General features: G+C 40.2%; 1 protein-coding gene across 1 annotated transcript; it reads left to right on the top strand.

Moving 5' to 3' along the window:
• Window positions 1-12,136: 12,136 nt before the first annotated feature.
• On the top strand, window positions 12,137-13,425 carry LOC120422132 (uncharacterized). The gene is made up of 2 exons (XM_039585506.2): window positions 12,137-13,219; window positions 13,287-13,425. The coding sequence occupies exons 1-2, from the start codon at window positions 12,374-12,376 to the stop codon at window positions 13,290-13,292; spliced, it is 852 nt and encodes a 283-aa protein (XP_039441440.1). The 5' UTR covers window positions 12,137-12,373; the 3' UTR covers window positions 13,293-13,425.
• Window positions 13,426-19,175: the final 5,750 nt, after the last annotated feature.

The raw sequence follows: 19,175 nt of genomic DNA, 5'->3' as shown, positions 1-19,175 counted from the left end.
TTCGTGCAGCAAGGTGTGTGAATTCCGGTCGACAGCCTCCGCCTTGTCCAGATCCTTCATGTACTCGGTGACGTCGGCGGCATGGCCACCCGGATAGAGGTGTTGCTGAGAACGGTGCAGCTCGGGCCGGCGATCATGTAGATTTCTGGGGCCGCTGCCCCTGAACGGATTCACGTACCGCTGGAAGTTCTCCTTATTTTAGAGGTTATTTTTATCCTCTTTGTGCCTTCGGGAAAGGTCCTGGTGCAGACGGAGCTCGATCAACTCTGGAGCATCTTGCGCCACATGATGCCCAAGCAGAGCGCCACCATCGCGATTCCAAATGCCTCCACCTCAAGAATCGACTTGAGCGGAGCGGCCTCCCAGAGAAGACCATCCACCTTGAACGGGTTCCCTCCTTTTGTACGCCCTGCTGGCGGGACAGAATCTACGCCAGCAGTCAGACCTGTTAAGACGTTTGCTGAACTCACGCTGCAATCGCTAAGGAAGGCTGCGAAAAAGAACACATAAAAAACAATTATCGTTTCTTGACTCATGAAAATTATCAGAAATATAAATTTAAAAATCTCGATACTGTTTTTCTGAGTTTGAAAATAACAATTCTAAAATTCTAAAATTCTAAAATTCTAAAATTCTAAAATTCTAAAATTCTAAAATTCTAAAATTCTAAAATTCTAAAATTCTAAAATTCTAAAATTCTAAAATTCTAAAATTCTAAAATTCTAAAATTCTAAAATTCTAAAATTCTAAAATTCTAAAATTCTAAAATTCTAAAATTCTAAAATTCTAAAATTCTAAAATTCTAAAATTCTAAAATTCTAAAATTCTAAAATTCTAAAATTCTAAAATTCTAAAATTCTAAAATTCTAAAATTCTAAAATTCTAAAATTCTAAAATTCTAAAATTCTAAAATTCTAAAATTCTAAAATTCTAAAATTCTAAAATTCTAAAATTCTAAAATTCTAAAATTCTAAAATTCTAAAATTCTAAAATTCTAAAATTCTAAAATTCTAAAATTCTAAAATTCTAAAATTCTAAAATTCTAAAATTCTAAAATTCTAAAATTCTAAAATTCTAAAATTCTAAAATTCTAAAATTCTAAAATTCTAAAATTCTAAAATTCTAAAATTCTAAAATTCTAAAATTCTAAAATTCTAAAATTCTAAAATTCTAAAATTCTAAAATTCTAAAATTCTAAAATTCTAAAATTCTAAAATTCTAAAATTCTAAAATTCTAAAATTCTAAAATTCTAAAATTCTAAAATTCTAAAATTCTAAAATTCTAAAATTCTAAAATTCTAAAATTCTAAAATTCTAAAATTCTAAAATTCTAAAATTCTAAAATTCTAAAATTCTAAAATTCTAAAATTCTAAAATTCTAAAATTCTAAAATTCTAAAATTCTAAAATTCTAAAATTCTAAAATTCTAAAATTCTGAAATTCTAAAATTCTAAAATTCTAAAATTCTAAAATTCTAAAATTCTAAAATTCTAAAATTCTAAAATTCTAAAATTCTAAAATTCTAAAATTCTAAAATTCTAAAATTCTAAAATTCTAAAATTCTAAAATTCTAAAATTCTAAAATTCTAAAATTCTAAAATTCTAAAATTCTAAAATTCTAAAATTCTAAAATTCTAAAATTCTAAAATTCTAAAATTCTAAAATTCTAAAATTCTAAAATTCTAAAATTCTAAAATTCTAAAATTCTAAAATTCTAAAATTCTAAAATTCTAAAATTCTAAAATTCTAAAATTCTAAAATTCTAAAATTCTAAAATTCTAAAATTCTAAAATTCTAAAATTCTAAAATTCTAAAATTCTAAAATTCTAAAATTCTAAAATTCTAAAATTCTAAAATTCCAAAAATTCCAAAAATTCTAAAATTCTAAAATTCCAAAAATTCCAAAAATTCTAAAATTCTAAAATTCTAAAATTCTAAAATTCTAAAATTCTAAAATTCTAAAATTCTAAAATTCTAAAATTCTAAAATTCTAAAATTCTAAAATTCTAAAATTCTAAAATTCTAAAATTCTAAAATTCTAAAATTCTAAAATTCTAAAATTCTAAAATTCTAAAATTCTAAAATTCTAAAATTCTAAAATTCTAAAATTCTAAAATTCTAAAATTCTAAAATTCTAAAATTCTAAAATTCTAAAATTCTAAAATTCTAAAATTCTAAAATTCTAAAATTCTAAAATTCTAAAATTCTAAAATTCTAAAATTCTAAAATTCTAAAATTCTAAAATTCTAAAATTCTAAAATTCTAAAATTCTAAAATTCTAAAATTCTAAAATTCTAAAATTCTAAAATTCTAAAATTCTAAAATTCTAAAATTCTAAAATTCTAAAATTCTAAAATTCTAAAATTCTAAAATTCTAAAATTCTAAAATTCTAAAATTCTAAAATTCTAAAATTCTAAAATTCTAAAATTCTAAAATTCTAAAATTCTAAAATTCTAAAATTCTAAAATTCTAAAATTCTAAAATTCTAAAATTCTAAAATTCTAAAATTCTAAAATTCTAAAATTCTAAAATTCTAAAATTCTAAAATTCTAAAATTCTAAAATTCTAAAATTCTAAAATTCTAAAATTCTAAAATTCTAAAATTCTAAAATTCTAAAATTCTAAAATTCTAAAATTCTAAAATTCTAAAATTCTAAAATTCTAAAATTCTAAAATTCTAAAATTCTAAAATTCTAAAATTCTAAAATTCTAAAATTCTAAAATTCTAAAATTCTAAAATTCTAAAATTCTAAAATTCTAAAATTCTAAAATTCTAAAATTCTAAAATTCTAAAATTCTAAAATTCTAAAATTCTAAAATTCTAAAATTCTAAAATTCTAAAATTCTAAAATTCTAAAATTCTAAAATTCTAAAATTCTAAAATTCTAAAATTCTAAAATTCTAAAATTCTAAAATTCTAAAATTCTAAAATTCTAAAATTCTAAAATTCTAAAATTCTAAAATTCTAAAATTCTAAAATTCTAAAATTCTAAAATTCTAAAATTCTAAAATTCTAAAATTCTAAAATTCTAAAATTCTAAAATTCTAAAATTCTAAAATTCTAAAATTCTAAAATTCTAAAATTCTAAAATTCTAAAATTCTAAAATTCTAAAATTCTAAAATTCTAAAATTCTAAAATTCTAAAATTCTAAAATTCTAAAATTCTAAAATTCTAAAATTCTAAAATTCTAAAATTCTAAAATTCTAAAATTCGCGTCCTCTTTCGTCATCCAACCACTGGGGAGGTAAGTCGACACCGCGAGCAGCAACGTGAATTGCACAAATGGCGAATCCTGCCAGGAGCTGATTATTGTTTAAAATTTAGTTTTTTTTCTTTCTCACCACAATTTGACTGGTATTCCATTTTTGTTTGAGGAATGTGCGGTTATGTGGGTTTTCATGATGCAGAAATGTGGGCAGAATTTTGTCAAGTGTGTAATCTTGGCTTCGCCATCTTTTTTTTCTATCCCTCTCTTGGGCTGGGGTGTAAAATGGCGTGAGCCGACGATGATAGAAAAATTATGCTACCTTTTGACTAAGAGTTATTAGAGATTTAGTGTGATTTGCGTCTGAATTTTTAAAATGAAACATTTTGTGATGTTTTGTCGATACTAATTGAAAAATTCCGTCAAATTATGGTGGATACCTGGCTTGTGAGCCTAGCGATAGACAACAACGGCTTGTGAGCTTTCACTGAAAGGCCCTTCTGGCTTGTGAACTCACTGAAAGGCCGCAACGACCCTCAAATACTCACTGAAAGGCCTATCTGGCTTGTGAGCCCAGCGATAGACAACAACGGCTTGTGAGCCCTCACTGAAAGGCCCTTCTGGCTTGTGAGTTCACTGAAAGGCCGCAACGACCCTCAAATACTCACTGAAAGGCCTATCTGGCTTGTGAGCCCAGCGATAAACAACAACGGCTTGTGAGCTCTCACTGAAAGGCCCTTCTGGCTTGTGAACTCACTGAAAGGCCGCAACGACCCTCAAATACTCACTGAAAGGCCTATCTGGCTTGTGAGCCCAGCGATAGACAACAACGGCTTGTGAGCCCTCACTGAAAGGCCCTTCTGGCTTGTGAACTCACTGAAAGGCCGCAACGACCCTCAAATACTCACTGAAAGGCCTATCTGGCTTGTGAGCCCAGCGATAAACAACAACGGCTTGTGAGCTCTCACTGAAAGGCCCTTCTGGCTTGTGAACTCACTGAAAGGCCGCAACGACCCTCAAATACTCACTGAAAGGCCTATCTGGCTTGTGAGCCCAGCGATAGACAACAACGGCTTGTGAGCCCTCACTGAAAGGCCCTTCTGGCTTGTGAGCTCACTGAAAGGCCGCAACGACCCTCAAATACTCACTGAAAGGCCTATCTGGCTTGTGAGCCCAGCGATAGACAACAACGGCTTGTGAGCTCTCACTGAAAGGCCCTTCTGGCTTGTGAACTCACTGAAAGGCCGCAACGACCCTCAAATACTCACTGAAAGGCCTATCTGGCTTGTGAGCCCAGCGATAAACAACAACGGCTTGTGAGCTCTCACTGAAAGGCCCTTCTGGCTTGTGAACTCACTGAAAGGCCGCAACGATCCACAAATACTCACTGAAAGGCCTATCTGGCTTGTGAGCCCAGCGATAGACAACAACGGCTTGTGAGCTCTCACTGAAAGGCCCTTCTGGCTTGTGAACTCACTGAAAGGCCGCAACGACCCTCAAATACTCACTGAAAGGCCTATCTGGCTTGTGAGACCAGTAGACGACTGAACACAATGAATTCGCTGAAAGGCTGCCCGGATGGTGTGAAGACGATGGCCGTCTCTATTCATGAGTTTTTCTTTTATAAAAGTTAAGAGTTAATAAAATGGGAAAAACTAACTTAATCCACCTATGTGGTTGGCGCCTTCCTCACTTTTTACCAAGATTTACCAAGATTTAGTGATATGATGGGTTTGGACACCAATTCCATCTATTTCTCAATAAAAAAAAAATACACAAATGTCTCTTAAGCGGTCATAACTTGAGACTGAGCGTTGCCAGATCTTCAAATCTTACCAACGATGGGTCGGATGATGGATCCGGACATAGTTTACATACATTTAAGTGAGATCCGGCTTCAAAAAAGTACATAAATATCACTTAAGTGGTCATATCTCGAGACAGGGTTGCCAGATCTTCAATGTTTTGGATTCATTGGAAAGTTCTTTTGATTACTTAACCAACGATGGGTCGGATGATAGATCCGGACATAGTTTACATACTTTTAAGTGAGATCCGGCTTCAAAAAGTACATAAATATCACTTAAGTGGTCATATCTCGAGACAGGGTTGCCAGATCTTCAATATTTTGGACTCATTAGAAAGGTCTTTTGATAACCTAACCAACGATGGGTTGGATGATGGATCCGGACATAGTTTACATACATTTAAGTGAAATCTGGCTTCAAAAAAGTACATAAATATCACTTAAGTGGTCATAACTTGAGACAGGGTTGCCAGATCTTCAATATTTCGGACTCATTGGAAAGGTCTTTTAATAACCTAATCAACGATGGGTTGGATGATGGATCCGGACATAGTTTACACACATTTAAGTGAGATCCGGCTTCAAAAAAGTACATAAATATCACTTAAGTGGTCATATCTCGAGACAGGGTTGCCAGATCTTCAATGTTTTGGATTCATTGGAAAGGTCTTTTGATTACTTAACCAACGATGGGTCGGATGATAGATCCGGACATAGTTTACATACTTTTAAGTGAGATCCGGCTTCAAAAAGTACATAAATATCACTTAAGTGGTCATATCTCGAGACAGGGTTGCCAGATCTTCAATATTTCGGACTCATTGGAAAGGTCTTTTGATAACCTAACCAACGATGGGTTTGATTATGGATCCGGACATAGTTTACATACATTTAAGTGAGATCTGGCTTCAAAAAAGTACATAAATATCACTTAAGTGGTCATAACTTGAGACAGGGTTGCCAGATCTTCAATATTTCGGACTCATTGGAAAGGTCTTTTGATAACCTAATCAACGATGGGTTGGATGATGGATCCGGACATAGTTTACACACATTTAAGTGAGATCCGGCTTCAAAAAGTACATAAATATCACTTAAGTGGTCATATCTCGAGACAGGGTTGCCAGATCTTCAATGTTTTGGATTCATTGGAAAGTTCTTTTGATTACTTAACCAACGATGGGTCGGATGATAGATCCGGACATAGTTTACATACTTTTAAGTGAGATCCGGCTTCAAAAAAGTACATGAATATCACTTAAGTGGTCATAACTTGAGAAAGGGTTGCCAGATCTTCAATATTTTGGACTCATTGGAAAGGTCTTTTGATAACCTAACCAACGATGGGTTGGATGATGGATCCGGACATAGTTTACACACATTTAAGTGAGATCCGGCTTCAAAAAAGTACATAAATATCACTTAAGTGGTCATATCTCGAGACAGGGTTGCCAGATCTTCAATGTTTTGGATTCATTGGAAAGGTCTTTTGATTACTTAACCAACGATGGGTCGGATGATAGATCCGGACATAGTTTACATACATTTAAGTGAGATCCGGCTTCAAAAAGTACATAAATATCACTTAAGTGGTCATATCTCGAGACAGGGTTGCCAGATCTTCAATGTTTTGGATTCATTGGAAAGTTCTTTTGATTACTTAACCAACGATGGGTCGGATGATAGATCCGGACATAGTTTACATACTTTTAAGTGAGATCCGGCTTCAAAAAAGTACATGAATATCACTTAAGTGGTCATAACTTGAGACAGGGTTGCCAGATCTTCAATATTTTGGACTCATTGGAAAGGTCTTTTGATAACCTAACCAACGATGGGTTGGATGATGGATCCGGACATAGTTTACTTACATTTAAGTGGGATCCGGCTTCAAAAAAGTGCATCAATATCACTTATGTGGCCATATCTCGAGACAGGGTTGCCAGATCTTCAATGTTTTGGACTCATTGGAAAAGTCTTTTGATAACCTAACCAACGATGGGTTGGATGATGGATCCGGACATAGTTTACATACATTTAAGTGAGATCCGGCTTCAAAAAGTACATAAATATCACTTAAGTGGTCATATCTCGAGACAGGGTTGCCAGATCTTCAATATTTTGGACTCATTGGAAAGGTCTTTTGATAACCTAACCAACGATGGGTTGGATGATGGATCCGGACATAGTTTACATACATTTAAGTGAAATCTGGCTTCAAAAAAGTACATAAATATCACTTAAGTGGTCATAACTTGAGACAGGGTTGCCAGATCTTCAATATTTCGGACTCATTGGAAAGGTCTTTTGATAACCTAATCAACGATGGGTTGGATGATGGATCCGGACATAGTTTACACACATTTAAGTGAGATCCGGCTTCAAAAAAGTACATAAATATCACTTAAGTGGTCATATCTCGAGACAGGGTTGCCAGATCTTCAATGTTTTGGATTCATTGGAAAGGTCTTTTGATTACTTAACCAACGATGGGTTGGATGATGGATCCGGACATAGTTTACATACTTTTAAGTGAGATCCGGCTTCAAAAAAGTACATGAATATCACTTAAGTGGTCATAACTTGAGACAGGGTTGCCAGATCTTCAATATTTCGGACTCATTGGAAAGGTCTTTTGATAACCTAACCAAAGATGGGTTGGATGATGGATCCGGACATAGTTTACATACATTTAAGTGAGATCCGGCTTCAAAAAAGTACATAAATACCACTTAAGTGGTCATATCTCGAGACAGGGTTGCCAGATCTTCAATGTTTTGGACTCGTTGGAAAGGTCTTTTGATTACCTAACAAACGATGGGTCGGATGATAGTTCCGGACATAGTTTTCATATAGATAAGTGAGATCCGGCATCAAAATTCCAGCACCTGATTCGCAACTCTGACACTTTTTTATACGTAACTTTTGAACTGCTTATCGGATCTTCAAACAATTCAATAGTGCAGTATGGGGCACCAAAACAAATCGAATGCCACTTGTTTGACTCAAATCGGATCTGCCAGTGCCGAGAAAACTTGGCAAGAATTTTGAGCACCAAGGGGAATACGCACACACATACACACACACACACAGACATTTGTTCAGTTTTCGATTCTGAGTCGATAGGTATACATGAATATAGGTCTACGAGCTGTTTTTCAAAAGTTTATTTTTCGAGCAGGATTATAGCCTTACCTCAGTGAGGAAGGCAAAACGATGTAAACGAAGAATATTTCAATTGGTTTACTTTCAGAAGAAAAAACATGAAGCGCTACAGAGGTGGAAGATTTGTGAAATGGCCCCCGGAGGATTGGGGTTTCGATTCGGAATGCGGTCTTAGCTCGGACTGGGACGAAGCGGATAACACCGGTGAACGAATGGTTGCTGATACTACGGAAGACCCTGAAAGCAACGCAAACCATGAGAGAGGGTCAATGGATCCGGACAGGGCGGTACATGAGCTCCAGATGAGGAACACGTCACCGGAAACACCTGGGGCTCCTGGAGCAGTTGCCGTGCCGGCTGGTCTCGACGATCGTATATCTGCTGTCGAAAAAGTGTTGACAAACATTGCGGGTACATTGGTGGAGAGGCGTAAGATCAACGAAGGTTCGCCAGCGGATGCCTCCTGGTTAGCAGCTTCCGACCCATCGACGTCTTCAGCAAGTCCAGTTAACATGGTCCGGGTGGACAGCCTGCCACAATTCCCAAAGAACGTGCCACATGGTATGATCTGGGAGACCTTCACCGCTTACATCGAGAAGTTTAATCTTTCGTTGTCTCTGTACCGCGTCAATGACTCGGCTCAAAAAGCCAAGCTCTTGTACCTGGCGGTAGGTGACGACCTGCAAGAGATTGTGCGTACCAACGGGTTACGCCCGAGTCTTGATGATCCCGAGTGCTACGAGACTATGATCAAGAACATTGCTGCGTATTTCCGGTCAATGACTGACGCCTCAGCAGAACATGACGCATTCGGAGAGATGAAACAGGGGCCCGAAGAACCGGTTATGAAGTTTGTTGCCAGGCTCAGGTCAAAGGTCACTGCGTGCGGCTACCACGCGGGCGACGAGGAGCGGTTTGTGCGGTCGCAGTTTTTAAAGGGAATGATCGATCAAGGTTTGGCAGAACACGCAAGAATCCACAACCACGCACTGGGGGAACTGGTCAGCAACGCACACCGCGCAGAAAACCTTGCCAGCAGGAAGCGAGAAGCATTGGCCAAGGAAGCACAAGCAAGAGGTGCGCTGATGCAGGAATCGTTTGCTGTCGAATCAGCGGGGAATTCTTATCGTTCACGGGGGCAGAGCTCCAACGGACGCCCGAAAGGCTACAGCGAGCGCGAGCAAACATCTCGCGGATACGGGAAGAGCTCCGGTGAAACACGCAGATATGGGCGAAGCTCCGGTGACACGCGGGGATTTGGACGAGGTTTCAGCGAAACACGCGGATACGGACGCAGCACCAGCGACACACGAGGATACGGGCGAGGTTCGGACGAAACGCGCGGGCAGGGCTCACGCGGGAGGGACGTCCGGCGCAGTGAGGGAAATGACCAATGGAAGAACGGACACCGGCCGGCCTGGGCGCCGAACAAGCGAAAGGGATGTTCCAACTGCCGCAACGACCATGGCGACCAAGAACCCTGCCCTGCGGCGGACAAGAGATGCTGGAGGTGCGATGGTGTAGGACACTTTGCTTCTACCTGCCCTTCTTCCGGATCGAAGGGGTTCGCCCGCCAAACCGAACGAGGAAATTCTCGCGACCAGGTATGAAGAAATTCAATTTTAATTGAATAAACCATTGCGAAAGGACGCCTACATTGACCTTGCGTGTTGTATTATTGAGTCCGAAAACAACTTATCAAAGAGAAACATATTTTTTTTTTCTAATTTTCTACAATATGTTCTTCTCTACAGCGTGTAAATACCTTGTCCCTGAACGATGTCCTCTTTGACTGCAGTGTGGGCTCGTCGGAACCTATCAAGTTCATGGTGGATTCGGGGGCGGACGTCAACATAGTTGGGGGTGCGGATTGGGAAAGACTTCGCCGCGACGCCGACTGCGGCCGCGCATCGATCCGAGCGGTAAAGCCCTCAAGAACCGCAAGTCTTATTGCGTACGCTTCGAAAGAACCGTTGAAGGTAGAGATGATCCTTGAAGCGGAGGTGAAGGTCGCCACAGTCCCCGGACCAACAGTGCGCGCTGAATTTCTTGTTGTCCCAGGCGGCACTCGTTCACTTCTCGGGCGAGCGACTGCAAGCGATTTGCAACTTTTGCGAGTCGGACTGGAAACAAACGCTTGCCGAGCAGTCGGGGGGGCGGAATACTTTCCCTAAGATGCCCGGAGTTAAGGTGAAGTTCACCGTTGATCGATCGGTGACGCCCGAAAAGAACGCGTACTACAATGTACCCGCGGCATTCCGCGAGGGTGCCAGACAACGGCTCCGCGAAATGTTAGCAAGGGGTATAATTGAAGAGGTGACATCGGCCCCCAACTGGATCAGCGGGATGTCTGCGGTCCCAAAAGGGAAAGACGACTTCAGGTTGGTGGTTAACATGAAAGCGCCTAACCGAGCCATCAAGCGCGAGTATTTTAGGCTCCCGTTACTGCAGGATATGAAGGTTAAGCTAAGCAATGCGAGATACTTCACCAAGCTTGATTTAACTAGCGCGTACTACCACCTGGAGTTGGCAGAAGAATCGCGCGATTTGACCACCTTTTTGAGCGAAGAAGGGATGTACCGCTTCTGCCGGCTTCTTTTCGGCGTGAACGCTGCCCCAGAAATCTTTCAGCGGGAGATGGTCCGCATCCTGAAAGGGATAAAAAACGTCATTATTTACATCGATGACATTTTAATCTTTGGAGAGACGCTTGAGGGCTTACGAGAAACGGTCGCCAGGGTGCTGCATGTCCTAAAGACTAACAACCTAACGTTGAACCCGGCAAAGTGCGAGTTCGATCGAGTGCGGGTGAAATTCCTTGGACATGAACTAGACGAATGCGGCTTCCACGTGGATAGTTGCAAGATCAAGCACGTGCAGCAGTTCCGGCAGCCCGCGACGGCTTCAGAGCTATGGAGTTTTCTTGGGCTGGCGTCTTTCATCAGCCCTTACATCCAGAACTTTGCCGAGCTTACTGGTCCGCTGTGGGAGGTAGCATCTACCAAGACGTGGAAGTGGGGTCCGGAACAATCTGCCGCTTTTGAACACACAAAGGCACGTATCTCCCATTGCGCAGTCACGTTGGGGTTCTTCTCAGACTCGGATAAAACGGTACTCTACACCGATGCTTCTCCGACCGCGCTGGGCGCCGTTTTGGTGCAGGAACCTCGATCCGGAAGTCCGCGCATTATTTCGTTTGCATCGAAGGCTTTGGATTCAACAGAGCGGAGGTACGCTCAAAATCAACGAGAGGCGCTTGCTGCGGTTTGGGCTGTAGAGTATTTCTCGTTTTATCTCCTGGGCAGGCGCTTCACGCTTAGGACTGACGCTCGAGGGGTGGCTTTCATCTTGAACAGAACGCGCGAGCACTCTAAGCGAGCTCTGACCAGGGCGGATGGTTGGGCTTTAAGATTAAGCCCGTATCGCATAACCGTGGAGTACATTGAAGGCAGGTTCAATATCGCAGATCCGTCGTCCCGGCTTTACGTCGGCGTGGACGACCCGTTCGATGACGGCGAAAGCCCGTGGGAGGTCGCAAAGATCGATGCGATTGACACCAGATTTCTAACGGAACAGGAAGTTCGGGATGCTACTGCGCGGGATCCCGTACTTTCGCTCATACCGCGGGCTCTGGAAACCGGAGAGTGGCCACGGGAGCTGCACAGATACCAGCTAGTTGAAAGAGATCTCTACGCTGCGCCGCAAAGCCTTGGCCGTTGCACACGAGGGTCACCCGCTGGTAGCAAAACTGAAGAGCATCCTTCGCGCACGAGTGTGGTGGCCTGGGATGGCGAAAGATGCCGAGGATTGGGTTAAGTCCTGCCGGACGTGCGCGATGAATGGGAGACCTGAAAAGACGACGCCGCTGATCAGAATATTTGCTCCAAAATCGGTATGGGAGATGCCGTCATCTGGCCGTGGACTTCAACGGGCCGTACGCCAAGTTTGGAGGGGTGTACATCTTGGTGTTGGTGGAGTACAGGTCTCGATTCGTATATGCTCGGCCAGTGAAATCAACTAACTTTGAAAGCACCAAGCGGATTTTTGACGAAATCTTCGAGAAAGAAGGTTTCCCGAGAGCAATTAAGTCCGATAACGGCCCGCCGTTTAACGGAGATGACTATAAAAACTACTGTCTGGAACGAGGAATCGAACCAATCTTCTCGACACCACTGTTTCCCCGGCAAAACGGAATGGCCGAGTGTTACATGAAGCTGGTCAATAAGGCCATGGCCTCCGCTGCTCTAAATGGAACCTCTTTTGAGGGGGAACTTCAAGCCGCGGTCAGAGCCCACAATTCGTCAGCACACTCGATCACCAAGATTCCCCCAGAGGAAATGATGTCCGGAAGGAAGATTAGGCGCAATTTGCCTCTACTGGTCAGCAAGAAAGTACATCTGGACGAGGAGGCCATCAACGAGAGAGACCGGGAGGCAAAACTAAGAGGAAAGGAACGCGAGGATGCCCGGCGGGGAGCTCGCGAATGCAGCATCAAGCCAGGCGACAAAGTGATCGTACAGAAGCAGACACGTTCGAAAGGAGACTGTAAGTTCGGCTCAACTAAATACACCGTAATCGAGCAAACGAACGGAAATCTCATCCTGGAGGACGACGAGGGTCTTCGCATCAAGAGACATGTTTCCCAGACGAAGCAGGTTCGAAAGTGGCGAGGCGAATCTCCCGATCCGCCTCAACCCAGAAATATCGCGCGTTCGAGTACGTCGTCTGGTTCATCCAATTCTGGGAGGAACGACCGTTCGAGTTCACCACACAATCCGGTTCTGTACGGAGAAACGTCGCGGCCAGGTACATCTGCGATTCCACTTCAACCTGAGCAAGATGTTCAGGACACTTCATCGGAGGAAACACGGCCAGCTGCTCAACTTCAACCTGCAGGAATCGACCAGCGGAGCTGTTCTCCCAAACTAGCCCAACCGGGACAGGAAGCTCGTCCATCCAGGAAGAAACAGGTTCCATCTTATCTGCAGGATTACGTACGACTGGTGGAGGAAGAACTGGAGGTTCAGAAAACGCTACAGGTAGATAAAACGGTGTTCACTTGTGGTATGGTTCGATGATGTAGTATTAATATTATTTCTTTCCTAGATTTGATTTTTCACAACATTTACCAGATTCGAGCTTTTTGGTGCGTTTCAAAAAACCATCTGTCAGTTGTAGCTGGATTATGTTGTTATTGTTGTGGAGATGGAGGAGAAGAAGGATTTTGGAAAGTTCACCGTACCGTGAAGGGGAACAAGGCGAAAATTGAAACAAGAGGAACAGATGAACAGAAATGGCACAGATTGAAATGCCAGACCGAACAGTTGTTAAAAAATAACTAAATTATAAAAGATTGTTTGATTCTATTTCTTTTGTTGTTTAATGTTAATTTTGATATTTCTCCAGCTTAGACAGTTAATAATAATTATTATCATTTTTTTTTTTGGAGATGGGGAGAGATGTGTGGGTATGAACACACCCCTCGTTGGAAGGGTAACGCTTGACAGCGACGCTTGGTAGCAGCGCCGGTCAAGCGAGCTGAGAAGGCCGCCATTGGGCGCGTCCTCTTTCGTCATCCAACCACTGGGGAGGTAAGTCGACACCGCGAGCAGCAACGTGAATTGCACAGGAAGCAACATCATCTGGTGGGAGGGACCCATTTTCTTGAAATTGGAGAAGGATCAATGGCCATCGCAACCAACCGTGTCCCCGGATGAGGCACCGGAGAGGAGGAAGACGGCCTGCACAGCAACTCAAGAACAAACACCGTTCAGCGTTGACTTCGTTTCAAGGTATTCGTCGTACATGAAGCTCGTCAGGTCAACGGCGTACTGGTTACGGTTGAAAGCTATGCTGCGTCACCAAACATCACCTAAACACCATAAATTCCTCTCTGCGACGGAGTTCAAGCGTGCTGAACTGGCCATCGTTGGAATGGTCCAACGAGAGGTGTTCGCGGACGAACTGAAGGCTTTGTCGGAAGGGAAGTCGGTTGCACGAAGCTCTCCACTGCGCTGGTTCACCCCTGCTGTTGACTAAAACGGTATTTTACGCGTGGGTGGAAGGAGACACACGACACCAAGCATCCCATGGTTTTGCCAGCTAAGCATCCGCTGACTCAGCTGATCTTCGAGGACTATCACGAGCAACTGCTGCATGCTGGACCACAACAACTTCTCGCAGCAGTTCGGCAGCGTTTCTGGCCGGAATACAGGAAGATCTGTTTATCATCATTGTCAGCGTTGTTTTCGAGCTAAGCCTATTGTTCTCCAACAACAAATGGGACAATTGCCATCAGCTCGTGTTACTGCTTGTAAACCGTTCCTCAAAGTAGGCCTTGATTTCTTTGGACCTGTGTTTACGAAGGCTGGGAGAGGCAGAACTGCGGAGGACTTCAACACACTCTTGGTTCAAGTTGAAGGCGTTTTAAACTCACGACCCTTGACACCTCTCTCAGATGACCCTACAGACCTAGAACCCCTGACACCTGCCCATTTCTTGACTGGAGGACCAATCCATGCGCTACCGGAACCGGACTACAGCAACGAGAAGTTGAACCGCTTGAGTCGTTGGCAGCTGGTACAGCAACAGCTTCAGGACTTCTGGACACGCTGGAGGAAGGAGTACCTGACTCAGCTGCAAGCCAAGCCAAAGAATTGGAAATCGCCGGTCAAGGTGGACGTCGGCATGCTGGTAATCATCGTGGACGAGAATCAACCTCCGATGCGTTGGAAACTTGGACGGATCGAAGATTTACACCCTGGAGAAGACGGAGTTATTCGAGTGGTGACCGTTAGGACAGCTACTCGGAGCTACAAGCGGCCAGTCGTCAAGCTTTGCATTCTACCAACACCTGATTCCGAGTCTTCATGAGCAGTCCAGTCGTTCTTTGGTTCCGTGTGCATCGAAGGAGAGTTTCTTTTTTCTTTTCAGAATCACCAGCTGCTTCAGGGTGGGTGAGAATGTTGGAGTACGAGGGTCAGGACTATCGGAGGGATCGCTGTCGATGGGTTCCAGACTTGTCGACGGAGAACATCGCAGCGATCCCATCGTACTACTACGACCTCATCATGCGCGCGGGATCGTCGGGAGCAGCGAAGAGCGATCGGGAAGACTCGCTCTATTGCCCACTTGCTGCGGTGGTGAACGGGTCACGGCAAACCCTACTCAATTTTATTTTACTTTTTAATCTTTGTTAGTTTTAAGAATACATTTGTGTTAAGCAAGCTTCCCTGCACCGTGCGGTACACGCGGTTCACTTGTACCTCGGGTTTGCTTTGCGCCTGCTTTGTTCGGTTTACACCCGTACCCGACTCACACGAACCGAGGGTATTTTGGTTCATCGTACCAGCGCACCACGACACTCTCGGTTCGCCGCGTCGGTTTTGTGTCTGGCACTCACCCATGGCATGAACCCGGTATATGAGCCAAGGTGCTTCACTCGTTACGAGCCGAGGTACGTGCCGTGGTACGCGCTGGCGGTACAAAACGGGTTCAATACCACGGCGCGTACCACGGCACGCTGGGTTCATGCCATGGGTGAGTGCCAGACACAAAACCGATGGGGCGAGCCGAGAGTGTCGTGGTACGCTGGTTCGATGTACCAAGATACCAAAACACAAATGGGTTCAGGCACGTACCGAAGCTAGAAAACCAAACCCGCGGTGTGCGTTGGCACTGGCGCATGGGAAGCTTGGTGTTAAGGAATAAATCGCGTTTGTATAGTAATAAATGTTGTATATTGTGAAGTATGTAAAGTGCGCGTTTTGTGTTTGGCCAACTTGGGACAAGAAGCCGCCCAGCGAACTCCACAACTACACAAGGTGAGAAGGACCAGCACGGGGGAACAGCTCGACGGAGAGAGCTATCGAAGGCGGCACGGCTCACATCCCCACAAACAGTTTTAACCTTACCGACAACAGAGACCTTCACGGAAGTTTTTCCCATATAAGCCCAACTTTGTTGCTGTGGACGATTATTATGTCAAAAATATACTCAAATGATCCTTATATATTTTAGAACATTGTTTTCCTAAGTCGGGCCTGAGCAAAATTAGTTTGGAAATCACTGCTTATCAATTAACAGATGGATTTATGATTTTTGGTTTGTTTTGGTTTTTGTGAACATCAGCTTTAAAGCTATTTTTTGGATCACCCTTACACGGAACAAAATCCGGTTTGCGGAATCGCAAACTTTGCTTCCGATTTGCTCTAAAAATCGCAAATCTCGGTTTCCACCCGTCAGCAGGAAACATTGCTTCCAATATCGCAAACCAGTTTCCCCGATTTCGCAAACGTAACGCAGTAACGCCTAGCCCGGCAAAAGCACGCAGCACGCAGCCACTTCAATATTTACCTTTTTGAATTGACCGTTGCTGTTCGAAATTTGGATGGAAATAAGAAGAAGAGTTCCCTGATTTTTATTTCTTTATTTTATTTCAAAAAACAAACCAAACAAATTGCGTAAGCGGTTTAACTACAGAATTCTAGATCTATCGAGTTGTGTGTTGCTTTTGAAAGCTGTGTGTTGCTTTTGAAAGCTTTGTCAAAAACACGGACCAAGCGGTGGCGGTTCGAACGAGCCTATTCTCCTGATCTGGCAGACAAACCGGCTTCGATGTCCGTGATGCAGCTGGGAATTGCTGGGCACCGTTGCCGCCGTTAGTACATTGCTTCCCGTGACGTGCGTTCGGTGCTAGCAGTAGGAGGAGAAGGAGGCGTGGCCGCCGTACACTCGTTGATGCTCCTCTTGCTCTTCGAGGCCGGCACCGTCATCGCGGTGGCGATTTCTTTGAAGATGACGTCGGCGGTTTGCGTTTCGTGCAGCAAGGTGTGTGAATTCCGGTCGACAGCCTCCGCCTTGTCCAGATCCTTCATGTACTCGGTGACGTCGGCGGCATGGCCACCCGGATAGAGGTGTTGCTGAGAACGGTGCAGCTCGGGCCGGCGATCATGTAGATTTCTGGGGCCGCTGCCCCTGAACGGATCCACGTACCGCTGGAAGTTCTCCTTATTTTAGAGGTTATTTTTATCCTCTTTGTGCCTTCGGGAAAGGTCCTGGTGCAGACGGAGCTCGATCAACTCTGGAGCATCTTGCGCCACATGATGCCCAAGCAGAGCGCCACCATCGCGATTCCAAATGCCTCCACCTCAAGAATCGACTTGAGCGGAGCGGCCTCCCAGAGAAGACCATCCACCTTGAACGGGTTCCCTCCTTTTGTACGCCCTGCTGGCGGGACAGAATCTACGCCAGCAGTCAGACATGTTAAGACGTTTGCTGAACTCACGCTGCAATCGCTAAGGAAGGCTGCGAAAAAGAACACATAAAAAACAATTATCGTTTCTTGACTCATGAAAATTATCAGAAATATAAATTTAAAAATCTCGATACTGTTTTTCTGAGTTTGAAAATAACAATTCTAAAATTCTAAAATTCTAAAATTCTAAAATTCTAAAATTCTAAAATTCTAAAATTCTAAAATTCTAAAATTCTAAAATTCTAAAATTCTAAAATTCTAAAATTCTAAAATTCTAAAATTCTAAAATTCTAAAATTCTAAAATTCTAAAATTCTAAAATTCTAAAATTCTAAAATTCTAAAATTCTAAAATTCTAAAATTCTAAAATTCTAAAATTCTAAAATTCTAAAATTCTAAAATTCTAAAATTCTAAAATTCTAAAATTCTAAAATTCTAAAATTCTAAAATTCTAAAATTCTAAAATTCTAAAATTCTAAAATTCTAAAATTCTAAAATTCTAAAATTCTAAAATTCTAAAATTCTAAAATTCTAAAATTCTAAAATTCTAAAATTCTAAAATTCTAAAATTCTAAAATTCTAAAATTCTAAAATTCTAAAATTCTAAAATTCTAAAATTCTAAAATTCTAAAATTCTAAAATTCTAAAATTCTAAAATTCTAAAATTCTAAAATTCTAAAATTCTAAAATTCTAAAATTCTAAAATTCTAAAATTCTAAAATTCTAAAATTCTAAAATTCTAAAATTCTAAAATTCTAAAATTCTAAAATTCTAAAATTCTAAAATTCTAAAATTCTAAAATTCTAAAATTCTAAATTCTAAAATTCTAAAATTCTAAAATTCTAAAATTCTAAAATTCTAAAATTCTAAAATTCTAAAATTCTAAAATTCTAAAATTCTAAAATTCTAAAATTCTAAAATTCTAAAATTCTAAAATTCTAAAATTCTAAAATTCTAAAATTCTAAAATTCTAAAATTCTAAAATTCTAAAATTCTAAAATTCTAAAATTCTAAAATTCTAAAATTCTAAAATTCTAAAATTCTAAAATTCTAAAATTCTAAAATTCTAAAATTCTAAAATTCTAAAATTCTAAAATTCTAAAATTCTAAAATTCTAAAATTCTAAAATTCTAAAATTCTAAAATTCTAAAATTCTAAAATTCTAAAATTCTAAAATTCTAAAATTCTAAAATTCTAAAATTCTAAAATTCTAAAATTCTAAAATTCTAAAATTCTAAAATTCTAAAATTCTAAAATTCTAAAATTCTAAAATTCTAAAATTCTAAAATTCTAAAATTCTAAAATTCTAAAATTCTAAAATTCTAAAATTCTAAAATTCTAAAATTCTAAAATTCTAAAATTCTAAAATTCTAAAATTCTAAAATTCTAAAATTCTAAAATTCTAAAATTCTAAAATTCTAAAATTCTAAAATTCTAAAATTCTAAAATTCTAAAATTCTAAAATTCTAAAATTCTAAAATTCTAAAATTCTAAAATTCTAAAATTCCAAAAATTCCAAAAATTCCAAAAATTCCAAAAATTCTAAAATTCTAAAATTCTAAAATTCTAAAATTCTAAAATTCTAAAATTCTAAAATTCTAAAATTCTAAAATTCTAAAATTCTAAAATTCTAAAATTCTAAAATTCTAAAATTCTAAAATTCTAAAATTCTAAAATTCTAAAATTCTAAAATTCTAAAATTCTAAAATTCTAAAATTCTAAAATTCTAAAATTCTAAAA

Source organism: Culex pipiens, chromosome 1 (genome assembly GCF_016801865.2).
Source record: "Culex pipiens pallens isolate TS chromosome 1, TS_CPP_V2, whole genome shotgun sequence".
Classification (NCBI taxonomy): domain Eukaryota; kingdom Metazoa; phylum Arthropoda; class Insecta; order Diptera; family Culicidae; genus Culex; species Culex pipiens.
Note: the sequence above shows the minus strand (reverse complement) of the source record. Positions and strands in the feature narration are given on the sequence as shown.